A 22,184-nucleotide genomic window follows, 5' to 3' on the forward strand; every position below is an offset into this window, starting at 1 on the left:
AAAATGTGGTCAGTGCTAGGAGGTGAGCCACACATTTTATTTCCAGTGGGACTGCTGAAAGTTAGGCACTGAAATAGCCAACCCTTCTGACCTGGGGAGTTGTGGCTTCTGTGTGAGCTCTGTGCATTTCTGCCCCAAGGCACAATATGTCCCAGGAGGATGCTCATTTCACATGCTCCTATACCATAATTTTAAGCTGATTGAGAAAACAAGAGTATACTCTAAGTCCCAGCCTACACTTAGCAGTTTCATTAAAAAAATGAACAAAACCAAAACATATGGGACTCTTTAGAGATTATGATATAATACCTATATAGAAAATCCAAAATTTAGAAAAATACTCCTTGATTAACATTTATTTATTTTGTGACAGAGTTCAATTAACATTAATTGACAATGAGGCAGAAAAGATACATAAAAGCACAGTGTAGAAGAATCTTCATTTAAGATGTCAATGCCTAATTCAATTTACCACTGTGCAACATAATCTCTTACTAGATTGAAGCTGAAAATTCAACACTGCATTCATTCAAGGAAATAATTTATTCACTCATAGGATTTATCACCACAAGAGATTATCAGAACATGGAGTACAACCCTCATTACATTACAGTCTATTATATTTTGCTAAGGAAGACAATTACATATATTTGAATAAAAACTATGTACTAGAAAGCCACCCAATCTTGATGCTTTGCACAGAAATATATGAATGTCATACATCTAGATGACAGAACAACTGTTCACTGTATGAAAGGAGTTAAAATATGGTGTGGAAAAAGGAATTGTTCATTGCTATTTCAATTATTCAGCACGGTGTGTACGTTTCCATCTCGAATCTAGATTTGGGCATGGAATGTCAAATGTGTAGCAATACTGACAAGACACTGTCAAAACAGAAGCCTCAGTAAGATGATGGAGCAGGTACTTAGAATAGAAAGGAACACTCGTCAAATCATATTAAGCATATCCACAGAAATTACTGTCTCCACCAAAATCACATTAAAAAACTACAGGATGCTTCTTCTTTCAAATTCATGGAAATTCTAAAGACACAGTGGAAAATTATAGGAAAGCAATATATTTGCATCCCATTTTTCTAATAATAATTTGCATTTTTATTATCCCAATGCACCTGAAAATTAACCCTGTAGTTTTTAGGTATCAAGAGGTTTTTCATCCAAGATTACTTTCTTCTTCCCTGTTCTCCATTTGTTAACATAATGAACTATAAATAATTCCAAATTAATGAATCAAGATTACTCTATATAGCACATTATCCAAATTAGTGCTCTGTAAGTGAACCACTTATGTCTTTTAAATCCTCACAGTATGGTGAGCTGGGAGGGTTCCCCTAAAAACACCAGTAGAGCTGCCTTTGCAGTAACATAGAAAGCAGGGGCAGATATACACGCTCTCATCTGGTCCTCAGTGACAAACAAAAGGTTGCTTATGCTCCTTCATCTCCACAACCCATCCTCTCTGCATTGCTGTTTTCCTCACCTTTCTGCAGCCCGTCTCCTTGAAGTTATTGCACCTTAACCACTACCACCTTCACACACATCCCCCTTTTTCCTCTTGCCTCATGGAGGCGCTCAGAGAAGTGCTGAGAATCTCTTAAGATGTTTTCTAAGCAAGGCATACATTACAGGGTCCAAAACACTGCACTGCTGTATTGTATGCCTGAATCCTTTTTCTGTTTGCTGACAGCATATTCCTCTGGGTGACTTGTCTGCTTTCCAAATCAATGGCATAAATAAAGCAACAGGCTTATGATGGTTTGGCTTGGTTTTTTATTTTCCTCCTTCACACCGTTTATAATTTATAGGAGTGAAAGTCCAGCAAGTGAACGCAGACATTTGTTTTATGATTTGGAATGGGAGTATAGGTTAAGAGGTTTCAGGCCTGGAAAGGAAAACAAAGTTAAAATGCCATTCTAGAGGAGCACATTCTCTCTTCTTGTTTTTCCTGACAATATCTTGAGTATTATTCACTCATCAGTCTAAACACTCAATTGACCATTCCCAATCTCCTTAGTTTCTGGCTAATCAGCTTAACACCTGTGGCCAGTAGTGTCTCTGGCTGGCCACAAGACTGTGGCCAGTCATGAAGCTGCTTTAAGCAGATACACATCTTTGTGAAGTAAGATGTAAAATGAAGCATTACCTATGCCCAGCATCAGCAAGAAAATTCAATAATTTTGATCCTACTGAGATCTCTCATGTCTCAACTATAGTACTGGAAGAAATAAAAACTCAACTCTCCAAAACCTGAAATTTAGTAAAGCACTGCAATGAGATCATTATGAAAACTTCCAAAAGAGTTAAATTTGTTAAAATTTGTGGGTATAGTTTTCTAGATATTTAATGAATGCACAGAATCAGTGAGGAAGATGAAAAAAGGATTTAAAATAATTACTTTCTCAGATGAACAGAGGTGAAACAAATCAAAAATGGTCATATGATCAAAAGCATTGAGGCTAAGACAATGCGATAAATAATTGGTTGGAATGTTGTGACAGGTTGTCCCCACACGTATGGACCAGCTGCTTCATGGGAACATAATGTGCCTTGTCACTGGATTTCAAAATCTTTGCTGAAGTGCAGAGCCACACAGGTCAAGAAGATACTCCAGTTCTGTTCCATGTTCTTAGAGTTATAAATGTCTATGCTCAAGTCCTTCCAAATTTCCCAATCTGTTGAGGTCCCAAGAAAGCATTTCAGCAAAAAGGTTGTATGAATTAAGAACAAACAAAGAAAAAAACCCTTTTTCTTAGACTTGCACAATTTGCACAAACTAGCCAAACATTTTTGCTAAACTTTCCCACAAAAGTCTTCCCAGGAAGAAAATTATGATGAAATGCTTGAGACAGAGCAGCAACAGAGTCTATATTACAACAGAGAATTATAGGCTTTGCATGAGGCATAATCATCACAACTTGTAACAGAAAAAACAAATTTGCAACTCAAAATTAGCTTCTACATATATTTTATGTCCCTCTACATTGCCAGTTTGTTGTTTAATAGCTCTTTGGTAAACCCCAATTTCACCAAAGAGGAAATATTTCAGACAATCAAGTATTGTCTGCTACACTAACAGCTGCACTGTCCAGATTTTGTTAGCTATCCAAGGAGGTAATTTTATAAACAACTTTTAATTACTGAATTTGCTTTTTCCTTCAACATTTCTATTTTTCAAATATTTTCAGTGCACCAGAATTTCAGACTGAGGGGAACATAAAGCAAACACAGGCCACATAACACATATATTATTGCAGAATGAGCAATACAAAATCCAATATTTCATCCTTCACGGGAGAATATCTATTGTTCACTCAGCAATAAAGTATATAAATTAAACTTTGATTTTTCTTGTTTCACTTCTTTTTACCATGCCTGGTGTGCTGATATGTCAAGAGAATTTTACCTTTTTGAAGTTTTTCTGACAGCGTTACAGAACCATTTTCTCTGTAGCATCCTTCTGAAAGTTGTTCTTTTTTAAAACCCTTTTTATAATGTATCAATTTTGCTATCTCTGCAAAAAATATTACTCGCCTGAGGGTTTTTATTCTTCTTTCAGTCTTGCTGCCAGGGGGCTGATTGTTTCTGATTGCCAAAGTCAAAACTCACTGAAAATGGACTATTTAAGCTGAAGAGGATTTTACATGAGAAAAGCAGGTTTCCCAGTCACCTTACTTGTCTATATTATTTAGTAACACCATTACTATGTGATGGAGATTACAAAATCATTTGAGCTGGCTGCATTGACTCCCTGGGCAGAAAAATAATTCTATTGTTTCAGATTCTGGAATGGCAGTCATAGAATAAAGCATTTGATTGCTTAGTGAAGAGTGCAGCATAAATGATGCAAATGGATATACAGGTAACATAGATTGGTCTCTATAAGCTATGTTATCAGCACCAGAATTTCTCATGTGAGTCATTTCACCAAATTTTCTTGATTATACTATGCAACCAGAAAATAAAATTTTATATTAAAATTGAAGTGAAGACTACTGGAAACCCTTTGTGCAATTAAAACACAAAATCTTACTCATTAGACATAAAAGTGGCCACTGTATCATTTGTATAATTTTCTACTCTTGGAAGAATTGATCCTACATTGTATTATCTATTGTTTCACTGCCTCAGGCAAGAGGGTTTCATTCACTTCCCTGCACCAGCCTGAAACGGCACAAGACTCTGAGGTATCTGAATTAAAGACAGAGCTGGTGATCGAAGTGAATTCAAGAGTGAATGTAAAGATAATGAGTAAAGTAGGCCATTGACTTCCAACTGTACTTTTACTTGCTTTTACCATTTATCAGAGGTTTGGCACGACTATGTCATTCCTCCCTTTTTTTTTTACTCTATAATTTTATTAACCTTTCAAAAAGTTAAGGACTTTCAAAAAGAGCACCTGGCTGCTATCTGATAGGAATTGATGTATAATAAATTATTCCTTGTATTTAAAGGGTAATGATGTTCCTGGGATAGGCACAGTGTGGGCTGCTTGATGTGAGGCTGGAAAAGGAAGTAGTAAAGGCAATTTGTTTGGCACCAAAAAATGAGATTGTGCTGCAGCCAACACCTGGAACTGCCTGAGCTGCTAATTTTGAGATTTCTTGTGAAGACCTTCCTCCAGGTATGGATCAAAATTCTTAAAGAATTGAAGAAAACTGGACCTAGAAGAGACTGCAAAAAGACTATGCAGTTGGCCCCTCTTCCCTAATCAAGAGCTTCCAGGTGTGTCATCACCAACACATGCATTTTTCTAGCCTTTTCCTAAGAACCTTTGAAGATGGAGGTGCCACACATGGCCCAGGCAATTTTCTCCAGAGTCTCACTATTCCCAGTATTGAGAAGCCTAGTCTCATTCAGCACTGCTGTGATTTTCCCATTATTGCTTTTCCAATATATCCATAATATATAGAGAGAATAGATCGTTCCATTCTTCCTTGTGATGGTTTGTTACACACTCATAGATATTTAATTCACATCTTCATCCATATCACTCCTTCAGCTAAACAACCCAAGCCTTTCAGTTCTTCCCTTAAGCCAGGGAACTTTTCATTTTCCTGTTTCACTGCTGGATCATCTCTTGAAAGGAATTGCACTTGGAAAAAAATTATATTATTTGGTTCCTAATGGAAAAGGTGGAAGTGACTACATGTTCTGTGATAGAATGCTTAACTGGTACAACAAAAACTCTAAAGCAAAATACCTTGAAAGAAATTCCTAAACACTAACATAGGAGCAATGACTGTCAGCCTCATTCAGCAAGATATCCTAGCCATTTCACAGTCGAAGTAAAATTGATTAATCAGGCATTGAACTAGAGGGCAGGAAATAGAATCACATCAAAGAAAGGAAGACTAAACTGAAAGGTTTTGAGTTGAATAGAAACATTCTGAGGGATAGGAAAGAGAATGGTGGATAAAACAAATCAAAGATAATACAGTTTTAGAAATGCATCCAGAAGCCTATGGAAAGAATTGTCAAAACATCAGTGATTGACAGAACTCTTGAAAAGTAAAACAATAAATCAATATATAAAATAAATATCAGAAAAAAACCAGGGCAGACAGCATAGAGGTGCAGATGAGAAAGAAACAGAGGAGGGAGGAGGTACATGGAAAAAACAAAGAGGCTTCCCTTTCAGAAATGTTGCCACAGGAATCATGAAGGACAAACAATATTTCATGCTCATGTATTTTTAAAAAGAATACTAGAATGAGTAGCTGCTGCTTTCTCATACATTCTTCTCTCTTGTTTTATACTTTTACTGTAAGTCTGACTCAGTCCAGTTTCCTGGTAGTCTTTGTGCCCAGAGCCTTAAAAGCAGTAACATCACCTATTTCAAAAATGCTGAGAGAGCAAACGCCTGCCTGAATTCATAGAAAGAGAGCAGACACTTGACAGATATCCTCCAGCATTTGGGGGAAATCTATTTAAGCAAACAGAGGCTGGGGACTAGCATAGCATAAAAGGGCACATGAATGTGATGCTTAGTATGATCACCAGCACAATTTGCATGTCTCACGTCACAGAAAACACTGAGCTTGATGATGGATGGATGTTCAACTGGATATAGCATGAACCCCATTTTGAGACTTGGGCTTGTGTAAAAGAATCCACTTATGCATGTTTTACTTTAAACAGACAAAAATTCAAGTATGCAAACATAAATAGTGATTACCTCAGAGCAGCAGTTTTCCCATTTTTGTGAGTACACGTGACCTGCCTTGTTTGGTACCCAATTTGTATGTCCCAGTATTTGTTCTCCTGCCTATTCTGCCTGTTACGATTCCTCTTCTTCTTAATTAACTCGCGAGCCTCAGGATCTCGAACTGCCTTTTCTCTGTCCTTTTCCTTGTCTTTGTTCTTCCCTCGTTTCCTTGCTTGCCTTATTTGCCTGGAATGGGGCACCGAGCAGGCGCTCCATGGCCCCACGTTGAGGCTGTAGAGGCTTTCTTCAACAGAGCAGGGGCTGGACTGGCAGAGCTGGAACTCGGTGAGGTTGGGGCAAGCTGAGCCCCCGAACTGCGGTGGAGCCACCACGTGCCGAGTCCGATGCTGAAGCCCATTGCCACAGGTCTTGGAGCACTCGGACCAGGGCGAGAATTCAGCCACGATGCAGTCCTGGCGGCACGGGATGAGGCACGCCTGCTCCTGCCGGGGCTTCGGCTCGAAGTACTCGCAGATGACATCTTCAGCTGGAACCCCGTTGGATTTCTGAATGCAGGTGATGTCCCGTGTCTGGATCCCCTCCTCCCCTCGGAGGCACTCCAGGGGCTTCTCGTGGCTGCGGGAGAGCACAGGCTGGCACTGGTTCCAGCTGCCGATCTGCCAGTCATAGAGCTCCTTGTGCCAGTCGCACACTCGGAAGCAGCTCTGCTGGTTGTCCGGCCGCTCCGGCTGCCGGCAGTTCGTGGGCAGTGTGGTCCAGCCCTCCGCGTGGGCACACCACACCGCTCGCGTCTGGATGCCGCCTGGACCACACTCATCTCCCATGCATCTCCCCCAAGGACCTGGAAAACAAGAGAAGATGCTAACGTTGCACGCTTTAGTTATTTCTCTGCCATATTGCAAAAGCAAGCTCACAGTATTTCCTGTATGTCTAAGAATTTCATCCTTGGAGAAGCTTAAATTTTGAAAATGCAAGCATGGGAGTACTCTTCATCTACTGTTTTTATGATTACAGATAAATTTCACTTTTTATCCCAGACAAACTGAATATTTAATATTGAATAATTCCTAAGCATACACATGAATCAATCACATTAGAGAACTATGAACTAAGCAATCACATTCACAGCTTAGTTTTTACTGCCAAGGTAGGAGCCAAATCTCTTCCCTTGAAGACATTAATTGGATCTCTCTCTTTCACTTGCATAACTTTTCCTGGATTGTTTATTTTTTTCCTTCACATTTCTACTGCACTACACTTTATACCTTGATGTCAATTAATTTTGTGTTCTCTTCCTTCCATATTTCATACAGAAATGACAACAACTAGACAATACATTTTGAAAAATGGCCATTTCAAGTAGGCCACTTCTAGTCTTTCCTTTATTATAACTAAAAAAAAATTAAAATCTGGTTAAGAAATGTTTGTTCCACACAATCTGTGATATTATTATAGAATAGAATAGTTCTTGAAGACAGAGACATACCAGCTTTTAACTCTCCAAATAACAGAAGCTATTGCATCACATACTCAAAAAATACTGGGTTGGAAGGAATCTCAAGGATCATCTGGTCCAAACTTTCTTGGCGAAGGAACAGTCTAGACAAGATGGCTCAGCACTCTGTCCAACTGTATCTTAACAGTGTCACTGTTAAGTGTCACTGGGGAGATTATTCCAATTTCTGATTATTCTCATTGTAAAAGTTTCCTCTTGTGTCCAATCAGAATGTCCCCAGGAGTCACTTACACGCAGAAGTAACTTGTTCCTACCATTTTCTTTAATCTCCAAGGTCTATGGTAAATATTTGACATGCAACATGTTGTTATAATAAATGTCAACAAAAACAATAAATAAAAGGATATATTCTTGAAAGGTGATGTTGTTGATTTTTCCATTATTAAAAACTGTAATATTCACTCAGTTCAACTCATGAAATCCATAAGTCAGAGGTAAAAAAAAAAATCCTATATTTTTCAGGTTTTATAAAATCTCCCCTCACACACATTGTGAATTGACTTACCACATAAGAGCAAAAGAATAAGCAATTCAGAAAAAATCCCTGCAACTATTAATCAAAGAAAACCTGTCTATCTGCAGACACCTGATCACACAGAAGACATTTTCATTGACAGAGGAGTTCTCTGTCCTGTGAAGAAATTGGGGCCAAGCCACACAATCCTCATTCACCTGAATGACCCCAGTCCAAGACTATTTCTGTGAGTAAAGCTGTTGAAGAAGCCAGGCTGAGCCTTTGCTATTTTCAGAGCAGGTTAACAGCATAATTTTGGTACTGCACAGCAATAAGTGAAATGAACTATGGCAGATACAAATTATTTACAACATCTTCTTATCAAATGACTGGAAGGAATATGTGTCCACATCTTACTACTGATTCCCATGAGCTTTAAAACTCTCATTGACTTCTACACAATTTTCATCTGTTCATCCAACATTAACTTCAGTACCAGTTTGGGAATAGGCTGATGATAGGCTATACATTTAGCCTCTGCTCCTCATTGTCTCTTTTTTAAGTGAACACTGTGGCTGAACAGTTCACTTGCAGTTTTAAAACCCTGAGAATGAACACTAGACGGCTGAAAATAGCAATACCAGCTGGCAGATTCAGCCCATGGAAACTCCTCCATATTTTTTTGCAAATTAAGTTTGAATTATAGTTGCCAAGATCTATCTAGCTGTCCAGAAAAATGAATGTATATTAAATGTAAACATATTTCAATTTCCATTTCAGCAAGATTGTGCTACTTTATCTCTTACCAGCCTTCCACAAATGATATAACCATTGTTGTATTTAATTTGGGTGCATTTACATTGAGTCAAGAGACACCATTTCCTCAAAACACTTTGAACAACTGCCATTTTCTAAAAAATAAAGACTGCAGAAAATCTTCAGCTAGAGCAGAGAAACAAAAACTAATCGTGATTGAAATATAGATACATTGCTCATCTTCGAAACTATAAATTTCTGCCTTGCCATGTCAGTACACCTTGGTTTGTGTGTGGTTTGTGCGTTCAATAAGGAAATCCCTTTTTTTAAAGATCAGGTCATTACCCCAGATGAAAATTTTGCCCACTTAGCATTCCATCACATCTCCATTCCTCAGTAATCAAAAAAAATCTCATTTTACCTAAAAAAGGTGATTGTCATCAAATTATCTTCAATCCAATTCTTAGGAAGGTTTACACTATTAAAAATGATAAAAATCTCAGCATTGATGCAATAAATTCTGCCTTTGGAAATGTAAATATGAACAAAAACTCTGTGATTGTGCTAACTGGGAAAAAGTTCTTTGATTGTAAATATGTTGTTTTTAGAACTGAATGCAAAACAATAATAAGATGCACAGATAGACTCACATAGAAAATTGCATTATTTTGTTTGTCTCATGAGATAGTAAAATATTTATTAATTCATTACAGGTGAGTACCAACAAACCACATTTACATAACCCTTTGAGCAGACTACTGCTCAGTAATTCTATATTCATGTGCATGTTGACACAGAGATCTTAGTGATGTATCTGACCCTCCCTTTTATCTACATTAGGCTGATTTTTAAGTTTAAAGACAAAACAACCTACTTACAGAAAAAGACTTACATTTTCTTTCTACTGCCCACTTCTTTATATGACTATGACAGGGTCTAAAAGTGAACTACAGCTTTGGGGCAAGGATCTGTTTAGGCTTTGTCCTAAGGGAGCTTCCTCAAAAAACTAGTGGTTTCACCCTTGACGAAAGCAAATTTCATTTGCACAGAAAGCTAAAATTTGGGTCAGGGGGCAGGTGTTACAGAAAAAGCAGAAAACAAAGCCAAACACAAATAAAAAATTCTTCCCTGTCCTCTAAGCCTCTCCCCTGATTTTAAATGGCAGGAAACTGTCCCATGCTGTCTGACCTCCAGAAAAGCCTCTGGCCCTGCAGTCCTGGCCATGTATTCCCTGCCATACCCACCTCCCACTCAAAGAGTTTCTCTTCTGTATGCTCAGGACCACAGGATATTCTTAGTTGGAAGGGACCCACAAGGATCATCAAGTCCAGCTCTTCAGTGAATGGTCTATCTGGGGATCAAGCCCACAACCTTGGTGTTATCAGCACCACGCTCTAACCAACTGCTTGTTTGTGTTGCTTTTAAACTGGAAGGCTTTAGCCACAAACCAAAAAACCTTACTTTTTATCTCTATGTGATAGAATCAAGGATTAATATTTGGTTTTTAATGCATGCTGCTCTAATATGTACAGGAACAAAAAAAACAACTGGTACCATTCTTCCCAACTAGCTAGATTTCCCTTTGGGATTATGGAATACATAGGAAAATTAAAAAATAAAGGAAAGAGACCTCAACCCTAATGCTTCTATACTCAGCATTCATTAAGAACTAGACTATCAAGCTAATTTCCAATTAATTAATTTCAAAACACCTATGAATATCCAAGAAATTTCAACAGTTTAATTAATTCATCTTATTTAGGGTGAAGGAGAATTGATATTTCATTTCTTTATTTAGATGTTAAAGAATAAAAAAAATAATTTCATGTATTTCTAGGCATATTGATAAAGTAATTGCTTGAGTAATACCAATTTTTTTTCCTTTTGAAATCTCTAACATCCACATTAACCAATATTACAGTTATTTTTCAGTTGTGCACTTTAAAATCTTCAGTTAAGTTACCCCCATTTCACTGTACGCACTGTAGGCAACCTCAAGCACTTGCAGAGGAATATTGTTGCTATGATTTGTACAAAGACATCACAAAAAGAGAGGGACAGGTTTCTCTCCAGATTGTCCTCAGAACTACCCATCTCTCTCTCAATTATTAAGAGCCTACAATCATTCACTTCTAAGTTACGTAGCCCCAAAAACATTGCAAGGTTCAAGATGAGACATGGTTCTCTTCTGAAATTAATCACAGGAAAACAGGAAAACAAATGTCTCTGAACTGAGTAAAAGGCCTTTGTGACTTTTACAAAAAATCAAAGAAATTAACCCTAAAGTATTGCTGCTTTAAAGTTTTGAATGATTCTCAGAGGTATGAGAAAATTACATACAGGTTATCTGCACTATGTTTTTTATGTTATATCATTATTAGGGGTAGTAATTTACCACTGTATTTGTAAATAAGAAATTTTGGGATAGAATTAATTTCACAGAAACTAATGTAGCATACATATGCAACTCAGAATGAAAGAGATCAGCAGGACACAGCCTACAGTTTCACCCACCATTATTTAAAGGCTGCAGGAGGTGGGGGCAGCTGTCCTTTCACAAATCTTCAGCTGATGTTAAGCACTAGTAACAACAAGAATGTCTTTAGGAAACCTGTCAAGTCTAATCAAGACTTCATATAATATTTTAATTTGCCCTTTATGAATATTCTTTAGGTTTTCTCTTTCCCACTGAAGCGGTTTTCACAGACACTCTGCTGTCCCTGCTGTGTGCTGATCCAGACACACCTTGCCAATGGGATGTATGTGCACTCAAACCATTTCACACTGGGGAAAAATGTCTACTGCTGTGAATGCAAAACAGCTTTTCTTTGGATTTTTTCTAAACATACTTGGATGAACGAATCATACTTTGCCTGTAGTGAGCTGAACTTGTTTCATGAAAATACTATCGTTTATCCACTCTTCATTTAATCAGTATTTTACAAATGGCAGTTACAGAAATAAATAGGAAGCTTGCCTCTTTTTGTTCTGGAAGTTGTCACTGAAGTCTTAGTGAGTTTAAAATGTCATTTGTAATTCTTTGTCTTCTAAAGAGATTACTGTAAAATACAATATTAAGATTCCCTCTAAGCTTCTGAAGGATTAACATTTTTTTTTTTTTTTTCAGAGAGCAGGAACATAAGTGAATTAACCATTCCTGCAAGTTTATTCTGAAATTTCAGGGAATTATTACAATGGAGGCAAAAACTGAAAACTAAAGCCCCACTAAAGCACTGACAGTTTTTCAGCTGTGAACAAAGTAAGCTAACATTGTATTTAACATAGCATATTTAATGCAGTAAATTTTAATATTGTTTCAGATATAAAAATTATCTCTGTTTTAAAAAAGAACTTACTTCGAACTTTGATCCAGGACAAATAAGGCTATGAGAAAATCCCTTGAACTCCTTTCCCCATACAAATACAAAAGAAGACAAAATAATCCCCCAACTATCCTCAAACATAAAACTTGAGGATAGTTTTAAATCTTGCTCAATCTTAAAGCATTGAGCAAGACATTGCTCGCATTTTTAGCAAATGAGAGCTGCACTGATTTCAGCTGAATTTTGCTGTACTTTCCGTGAGAACTGGTTTTTGACCCATTTTGTGTTACTGGTTTGGTGCCTGTAAGTAGCATTAACAGTTTAATGCCAGGGAGAGAGACTCAGACTGCATGAGACAATGAGCAGCTTAGTTTTCAGTATTTTGAGAGGATTGTATTTAATGGGACTATGGAGAGACTGATTAGCAAAAATCTACTTTTTCTAAGTTCAGAAACAAGACAACCTTACCTAATATTGTAGACTTCAAATTTCTTTGTACCATGAAAAGGTTAGGAAGAGGGCAAAAAAGGTTAACTGGGTGATACAGGGCTGAGTCAGAAGGACACAAGTATTACAAGATAGAGTTCAAGCCTAAGCAGTAAATCTCAAGAGGGGTCAAAAAGACACAGATCAAGAAGTATTTGAAGGACTCAGAAAATGACACTGAATGCAAACTGCAGCTCCTGATAGTGGAGCTGGTCAAAGGGCTGGATGAACAGCAGGTCACTAAGAATACAGCTGCCTCAGAGCTATGCCAAAATCCCTTGCAGATCCACTTGGCTGAATTAAAATTTGATAAGCATGTCTGTAACTTGGTACAGTATACCTGTATCATCTATATTTGCTTTACACAGAGGAAAAACAACCACTGCTTCAACAAAGTATTTATATCACAGGCAGTAACTAATTATGAAAGTCTAAACAGGGAACACTCTCACTGATACAGACACATTGCTTTATCACACTGGCAAAAGATAATACAGCAAAATGCTGTAATTCTAGACAAATTACTGGTAACTTTTTTTTTTTTTTTTTTAATTCAGAGTCAGATATGCTGCCAACACCACATGCTGGCCACATTTGGACAGACAGATTCTATAATTTATACTACTGGGAGTGCCAACACAGTAGAAGAGCACTGATAGACAAAACCTTTATTTTTGCATCTTTCCCAGCCGTGGCAGGACTCCCTGGGTGGTTCATGACTTGCTGCCTGCTCTGTTTGCCAGCAAATTTTCCCCTCCAGGAGTGCTATGGATCACCTTGACTGCCGTTTCTATTTAATGCTTTTGTCTTTCTTGGTTCCTCTTTCAGAGGTTGAAAAGAACACGCAAGACAGTGTCTGCATCAAAGAAAATGGATTCAGGATATAGGAGAGAGATAAAAACAGAAAGGATTCTCAACATAATAAAATGTAACACCCATGATTCAGAGGAATATAATGAAGTATCAAATGTGCCTACAAATTATTTAACTCTTAGGTCAAATTTTTTATTTTCTAATAGCATAAGGAAGAGTGTAAGTCATAGCGTGATTCAAAGAATTTCAGAATCTGAAGAACAATTTATTGACATTTCTCAAACTAACAATGAAATATTAAAAAAAAAAAACATTAAAAAGATGTATAAATTAATCTAATTTATAAATCACACATTGTTTCCCCAGTTTTCCAAAGTACTGCCAACAGTGGAATAAAGCTAAATCAAAGTGTATAAAAATCAACCTCTTAGTAGTCTTTCTAGATGTGCACATAATTATTAAGGTACTTAATAAAATGTAGGCCTCTTATTTTTTTCTTCTATTAATATCCATTGGGAAAATACATTCACACATGTTCCTGATACTATTCACAGTATGGAAATTAGCATTATCCATCTGTTTTCACATTTCTTTAAAAATTATGAAGGTAACACACATGACACAAACCTAGAAGTAACCATACAATTTTAAATTCTGACATCAACATCACAAAAGGCAGAACATTTACTCAGTGTTTCCCTAACAGCACTGTCATATTAGAACCTCACAATTACTAGAACCAAGTATTTATTTTCCTCCTGCGAAGAGGAAAGTAAATTTTATACATTAGAAAACTGGTGAGTCTAAGACAAGATTGTGTATTCCCTAACAAAAGTGTTGAATGCAACATGCTTCACCAGTGTTGATATGGTTTCCTGTGCTGTAATTAATGGCAGTTTTAACACCACATTTCACTGGGTAGAGAGGTTATTTGGTTGCTCTCTGCTTTTTTCTGTGCTTCAATATTGTGACAACTATAATAGATATTGACTCTTTTATCCATTTGTTATAAATATGGGTTTAAAAGTATCTATTTCTACAGCACAAAAAAAAAATAGGAAAACAAACATAAAGAAATTAAATGGTCTCAAAATTTTTCTCCTCTTTTTAATATAATGCTAGCTCTTCATCTGCCCTAGACAGCCAGGGCTGAGAACCTAATTTAATACTTACATTAAAAAACCCTCAACCATCTGCTTATATTTGTCACTGCTTAATATTTATTTTGTTGCGCTGGTCGTGCACATTCAATTTTTAAAATAAAGTGCATCAGGATCCACACTTCTAAAAACACATTTCTGCCCAAAATAATTTGACTGTACGGTGGTGTAACACCCTGAAAATTGCTATCTGCACCACGGCTATCAAGAGCCTTCAGCTTGCAGCAGTAGTGCAACATATTTTTCTGAAGTATATCCTGGCACATACACAAACATGAAAGGTTGACAGCTCACAGTGTGGAACTATCTGGCTTTGTGCTGTTGTTATCACCTGGAAGCAAATCCTCTCCTTTAGGCTTATTATAAACTTAAGCTAATTCCCAAAACATTATTCAGTTTTAAAGCAGTTGTTTCTCCAAATTTCTTTAGCACCAATTTCTCTCACTGTTCATTTTCCTTTTACATAGTACAGCAGTAGCAGACAAAATTAATATTAAATGAATACACAAAAGGAATATTTAATTGAAGCAGCATGGTTTAAAGAAAAATAGAGCTTCTATGTTCTACAAAGCAATTATATTGCTTTGAGCTTCTAGTCATGTTGTAATAAATACTTCTGATATCAAATACAGCTTCTTCTAGCCAACAGTCTGTTTACATAGGAAGCTGATTCATGAATGTTTCTTAGTTTCATTAGAGGTGGTGTTAAACCATCCTAACACATTCCTCACACTGCTCTCCTTATGTTGCCTCTTGAGTCACACTGCTGGCTGAAAAGCCAGATAACTCTCTTCTGACAAAATGATGATTCTCATACATAGCAAACACTCTTGCAGGCTTTGTAAGCTGGATGAAGGGTTTTGTTAACCTTTGCTTGTATCTCTGCCACGTGTCTGTTTTGATTTCCTTCTGATTACCCACAGTTGAAAGCTGCTCTGCCTCTCCCCTGTGAGGCAGCGATACTGAGTCAGGCTGAGGACCTACCTACCCCACAAAGAACTGGAGCTTGAAGAAGGTACAGAAATATGGGGAGCATTTACAGTGTCTTCCCTGCTACCCTCCCAGCTTCCCATCAATTCCAGCTCACACACCACAGCAGATATGTTGGTACAAACTTTCTCACATGAATAATACTTAGACATGGACATCAGATAAAGAAAATCCATGTGTTCTTCAACCACCTTCTAAGTAAGATCCGTTTTAGACCTCGTATTGGAAACTCTTTAATTTACTGTTATTTTTTATCATGCTACCGGAATGTAATAATAAAAACCTATAGAAATACCAGAAATTTAATGATAGAAAGCACATGGAATCAACCTAGTTTTCCTTATGCAGTGGGCAAAGAAAAATGAAACAAAAAACAATTCCATGAACAGCAGGGCCAATTACATGTAAATTCATGAAAACAGAAGTTACTTCCAATTATTATTCAGACTGTAACAATGAGTAAATACTATCATTTTACAATGAAAACCCTATAATAATATGTGCAACAAAAAAACATCACTATGAATAATTCCTATCTGTGTCCCTGTAGACTTTTACATCTCTGTCTCTGTCAGAATCTGATTTTAAGAGATAGGTTACTGAGAAAATCAATTCAGAATCCAATGCCTAGTAAAGAGGAGGATTTGATTTGTATAGATTAAGATGAAGTTTTCTCCTTGGTTTTGAACAAAGATTCACTGTTTTCTTCCTATAACCATTTTATATTTAATTTTCCCACAAATCTTAAAGCAAATTTTAACTGAAACACTGCTGAGATAAGATCTTACATAACTTGAAAATCTCACAGGCAATGATTGTTCTGACCATATGAGGAAATGCATATTTTTGCACTAATTTGACCAACAGTGGCTTGCCCTCCACTTTTCATCAGAGCAAATTCCAGCTAGATCTATTGTAAACACACTACTAGTCCATGTCATGACACTATGAGCATCAGGATGTGTTGCAGCACCAATTTCTTGATAATGTTAGAACAGTTTATTTCTGTGCAGTCTCATGTAATCTAATAATTAGTCATATTGAACAGGCAGCAGAGACTTTAAACCAGATTTAATTTCTATCATAAATAATTTTGCAAGTCAGATTGTTAAACACAATTTTCTTTAGTACACACAGACTGATACCTTAAAAAAAAAAAGACACACTATTTCTGTTTCAATTTTGATCAAGACCAAGTGAGTGCTTTTATTGTTCTGCGCCTGTTTCATTTTCTGCCCTTTGATTTCTTTCCCTTGTTCATCATGGTCTCCTGCTGTGGTGCTGATGGCCAGAAGTGCTGGTTGTGAGGCTGCTGCAACCACAGGGTACGTCCGTCAGCACAGGCCATTGCGCTTGTGCCAGCCCAGTGGTTTGTAACTCCAGGCTCTGCTTACATTAGCCAAGGGCAAACTAGTCAAAAACCTCCTCCACTGAGAAATGAAGAAATTCACTTATACAGCTTTTCAGAAACTGGCTACAGTTTTCAAGTAGGTTACTAAAACCAGAAATCAGAAATTAAAAGTAGTATCTTTGCACACTGACTTGTTTAAAAGGCCAGACTTCCTGCAAGGTATGATGACAGACCAGGCAGCCAGAAGCTGTTATAAGAAAACACTACAGTTCAGCAGCATGAAGTCATAAATAGATTTAGGTACTCAGCCCCACTACTAGCCTGCAAGATGATCTATGTACACCACTTCTGTCACCCTGCACTTCAGCTTCTTCAGTGTAAGGCAAGGACAATAAAATGAAATTTTAAAGCCCATTATAGGTATTAATGAAAAACGATGTGCAATAAGTAAATAGTAGCAAAAATACATGTTCTGTCATTTTGCCTCTGGAAGCACATAGGTTACTCAATATCTTCCCGTGGAGCTTTGCTCTAAATCCCAGTTGTGTTGAATTGTGTATTTTAATAAAAAAACAAGACACCCAGATGATAAACTTATACCTTTTCTTACTCTTGACAGAAATCTTATTCATAGAGCATAGCATTTATACTTCTCATCTGTGTCTTCCCTCTGACTCCTTGGCCACAAGAGAGCTAATACAGATTTTCAAAGATCAAATAAGAAGGTTTCTCATATCTCCAGATTCTTTATAGCATTCTTTTCTACTAATGGAATGAAATAAAATAGTAGATCTGAATTTAATGAGAATCACTTAAATAATGCAATGGACCTGTCATCCTCTTGGCTTTCTTCTAATTTATTGGAGCAAAGAAAGTTTAATGAAATTTAATTTCATGAAATTGCATATACAGAACCGTATGCAAAGGGTCAAATGTACATAATTATCTTTATTTACCTTTAAATATTTCATTATTTAAATTGCCTCATTGGGTTGAAATAACAATTCAGTCATAACTCTTTTGAAGTGCACTAAGACTTTATGTCTTGCTGAGATACCTTCTCCCAAGCATATCCTCTGTTCATTTATTATTCATTATCATCCACATTTTGCCAAATTCCTTTGAAACCAATTTTCTATTTTAAATGGCAGCTTTCCCCTAAAACTGTGGTGCATTCATCATACAGACACCATACTTAAAACTCTGTGAATGCAAGGCAACTAAGTCTTGTGATATGCTTAAAATACAGGTGACACTGTATATCAGACAAGAATAGATCTATATTAGTTTTGAAGAAATCATCAGAAAAATTGAAGAAATTATCAGGACCAGATGATACCTGTCACTGCAATGTATGCAAAATAAGCATTGTCTTCATCTGAGTGCCCTGTAATCAATCATTTTCATTCAGACATAACTGGGAGAAATAATTAGTTCAAAAAAATAACTATTACTTAGTCACTTCCATCTGGCAAACATATTCCAAAATTGTATTAAATAAGCAGTTTTGTTCTGTTTTTGTGATATTAGAAATATATCTAAAAAACCCTTTTGTGCAAGTATGTTTTCAATTTTTGTTTTAAAAATAAGTATAATGAAATATTAGTGTAGGCAGTTATTTCACTATCTTAGACTATATCATAACATTGGCTTTTAAACAGAAATCCCCATTAATCACAGCAGGGACTGCTGCTTAAAAATACATGAACTTGAGCTGATGTTATCACACTGATCTATCACAAGTACCCAAGATGTCCTATTTAAAATGCAATGAATCACTATTACCGAAAAATTAAATGTACACAAGTATTTTAAGGACTGCATCAGAAGAATACTCTCAGAAATTTCTAGAAAATATCTTAAAATTCCTCTCACTTATCAAAGAATCAGAGACAGAAACACAGCAACCAATCTCTTCTTTAGTCTTCTCTCCCAGCACAAAACCCACTTACCTTTCCACTGCCAGTACTATCTTTGAATTGTAGAGTTGCTTCAGAGTGGTTATTTATAAGTAACAGCATAATTTTTCAGCAGATGCTAAAGATTTTTTGCTCATTTTCTTGACAGGTAACTTTTTTCTTTAGCATCACCTTAAACCTTCTGTAGACTTGGAAGGATTAGATATATTTGATATATTTGATTACTATATTGGGAAACATCCCAGTTAAGAGAAGGTGAGAGCAAAGAATATGTTAGGAGACTTCACACATGCAAAGCTACACAGTAGCAGGGCAAACTGCATGTTTGATTCCAGAAAGGCAAAAGCAAGAATTTAATTTTTGTCTTTTCTAATAATCTGCTACTTCTTTGAAAACTGTGCTAAAGCAGTGAGTTTAGCAATGAGGAATGTCATTGATTACTCCTCTAGTACTACTTTTTGTCACCACTATTCTCCTGTTAGATCCTCATTCAACCTTTAAAAAAACTTGTAACATTAGATTTTTATCAGACATTGTTAAAATAAAATTTGACATAATATGTACTACAAGGTACTAATCAGATATTTACCAATTATTTCAGGTTTAATTTTTGAAAGAAAAAAACCAACAATTTAATGTAAACATTCTGACAACATGTAGGTCTGTCAGAATTCTTGTGGAGTTTAAAAAAAAAACCTCTACAGGAAAGAGAAGTTCGTCCAAAAAATTTAGCATAAAGTAAAACATGATAGGCAGGTGACAGTTATAAATATATTAAAATAAGTAGAGAGAGGGAGAAAGGAAATAATCCCTTGGTATCTCTCTTCCAGAAAGTCAGCCACAATTCTAGAAGCTCATCCAGTAAAGATGATAAACTGCGCAGTATTTCTGCTATCAAGTACACCTCTGCGAAAGGCATGCAAATGTAAAGCAAGTAATATTTACATTACTACAGGATTTTTAAAGGTTCCCACTGTACTTAACAAAGAATGTTTTAAATCTGATCTTGACTGTTGCCAAATTCTCACGGTCAGCAGAAACTTAGGGACCATTTCATCAACTGCTGAGATAAAAGTTGGCAGTACTTAATGTTCCACAAAATGGGAAGACCTGAAAGAAATGTGCAAAGAGGATGGAGTCAGACTCCTTTCAATGGTGCCCAGTGACAGGACCAGAGGTAACAGGCAGCACCCAAAACACAGCAGGTTCCCCCTGGACACTAGAAGGCAGGTTTTAGCTGGAACAGAGTTCCTTTCCTTCATAGTTCACAGTCGTTCACATGGAGTTATATTTTGTGTTCGTGCAGAAAATAGTGTTGATAGTCTGGAGATGTTTTTATTGTTATTCAGCAGTGTTTACACAGAGTCAAAGCCTCTTCTGCTCATTACACCACCCTACCAGCAGAGACTGGAATTGCACAAGCTGGGTGGGAAGACAGCTGGGACACCTGAACCCAACAGATCCAAGGGGCATTCCACACCATATGGCATCATGCTCAGCATTAGGAGTTGGACTTTGATGATCCCAGTGGGTCCGTCTCAATATATTCTATGATTTTGTGATATATTACTGGGGAAGAAGGAAGCCCAGAATGTCCAGAATGATGGTGTCTGTCTTCCCAAGTAACCCTCACTTATGATATACTCCTGCTTTCCTGGAGAAGGCAGAACAACTTCCTGCCCATGTGAAGAGGTGAATGGATGAATCCCTTGTTTTGCTCTGCTTGTGCACATGACTTTCGCTTTGCCTATTAATCTGTCTTCATCTCAACCCATACATTTTCTCACTTTTCTCCTTCCAGGTCTCTCCCCATCTCAACAGGGAAAGCAAGCGCGCTGCTGTGCTGGGCTTAGTTGCCAGCTGGGGTTAAACCACAACAGTCAAGAAACTCTTTAATTATGAGGGTGACTGAGCACTGGAACAGGTTGTCCAGAGATGACAGAGAGTCTCCATCCTTAGAGATATTCAAAAGCTGTCCTGGACAACTAACTCTAGGCAGCCCTGCTTGAGCAGGATATTTGGACAAGATGACCTCTGCTTCTCCCTTCAAACCTCACTTGTTCTGTGAGTCTGTGAAATACACATATCAATTTGAAACTCAAAAGTCACAAAGCCAGTATTTATTTGGTTACATATTTTCCAGAATCTCCTAAATTTTCTTCACTATGCCAAAACTTAATGCACTATATGAAGCCTAAAAGACATTACACATTTATGAAAGTAGACAGCAAGAAAATGCTCTCTGTTAAGGTCTGGAATCCATTAGTCATAGAACTTTTAATAAAGTCTGTACCTTTCTAGAAATAACTATTTAATTGCATGCCACAGATTCTGTATCAGAAAACTGACAGGAAGAGCAATTTATAATGAATACCATCTATAGAATTTAAAGCTTAACTAATAGACAATTAAAATAAACTTAAATGTGCAACATCTACTCACACTTCATTAAATATTAACTACATTAGAAATTAATTCCCAAGTGTTTTTTATAATTATTACATCTAGTGGAGTAGGGAAAGAACTGTGACAGATACAAAATAACAGAAAAAATTTAAAATTATACATTGAGAAATCTTAATAATGCACTCTATGGATTACCACAAGTGCTAAATCTCATAGTTTAAGCTTCATTGAGCAACGTGTACTTATATTAATTATTAAAATTCTTCCTTTCAGTACTTCGAAGTATTAGACAACTATAAACCCATTTTCTAAATAGAGAAGGATCAGTCCTTTTGCAAATTTAAGGGAGAAAATTATTGAAATAATAATTTTTCACAGAATCCAGGTCCTCAAAACTGCTGAAATGATGTTACGCTATCAGGTCAATCAAATTTCTAGGTCAGTAAATAGTTTACTTCACATTCTTCAATTTTGCTAATGATTGATTAGACCTGAATGCCTTGTGTAACTTTAAAACAGAACTTCAAGAAAGAGAGAAAGTCCAAAAGTGTCTTTTTATGGTACAAAAATATTCAATTACAGGCCATTCCAGAAGGAACAGCACCTTAGTGGGAAGCTATTGTTGCACGTCCCAAGAAGTCTCACTAAGCTAAATAACAAACCCTATCCTTTTAAAAGACTGAGATAACATTATACCACTTTAGCACAGCTCCTTTGGCTACATCACTTAGGAAATTAGAAATGTCATTCTCTATTTTAATTCACCTTCAGGAAAGAAGGTTAACTCATTGGCAAGGAAATTTTAACAGGTCAGATCTTTC

General features: G+C 36.6%; 1 protein-coding gene across 4 annotated transcripts in view; it reads right to left on the reverse strand.

Annotated features, from left to right (window-relative positions):
• THSD7A (thrombospondin type 1 domain containing 7A) overlaps window positions 1–22,184 on the reverse strand; it is a 286,252-nt gene that overhangs the window by 120,163 nt on the left and 143,905 nt on the right. For all 4 annotated transcript variants that reach the window (XR_004419770.1, XM_033076380.1, XM_033076383.1 and 1 more), the window contains exon 4: window positions 6,199–7,030. Coding sequence is in view for 3 of the 4 variants with exons in the window: in XM_033076380.1 (XP_032932271.1) it covers window positions 6,199–7,030 (832 nt within the window). In the remaining variant the exon portion in view is untranslated. The remainder of the gene's footprint in view (window positions 1–6,198; window positions 7,031–22,184) is intronic.

Source organism: Catharus ustulatus, chromosome 1, assembly GCF_009819885.2.
Source record: "Catharus ustulatus isolate bCatUst1 chromosome 1, bCatUst1.pri.v2, whole genome shotgun sequence".
NCBI lineage: Eukaryota > Metazoa > Chordata > Aves > Passeriformes > Turdidae > Catharus > Catharus ustulatus.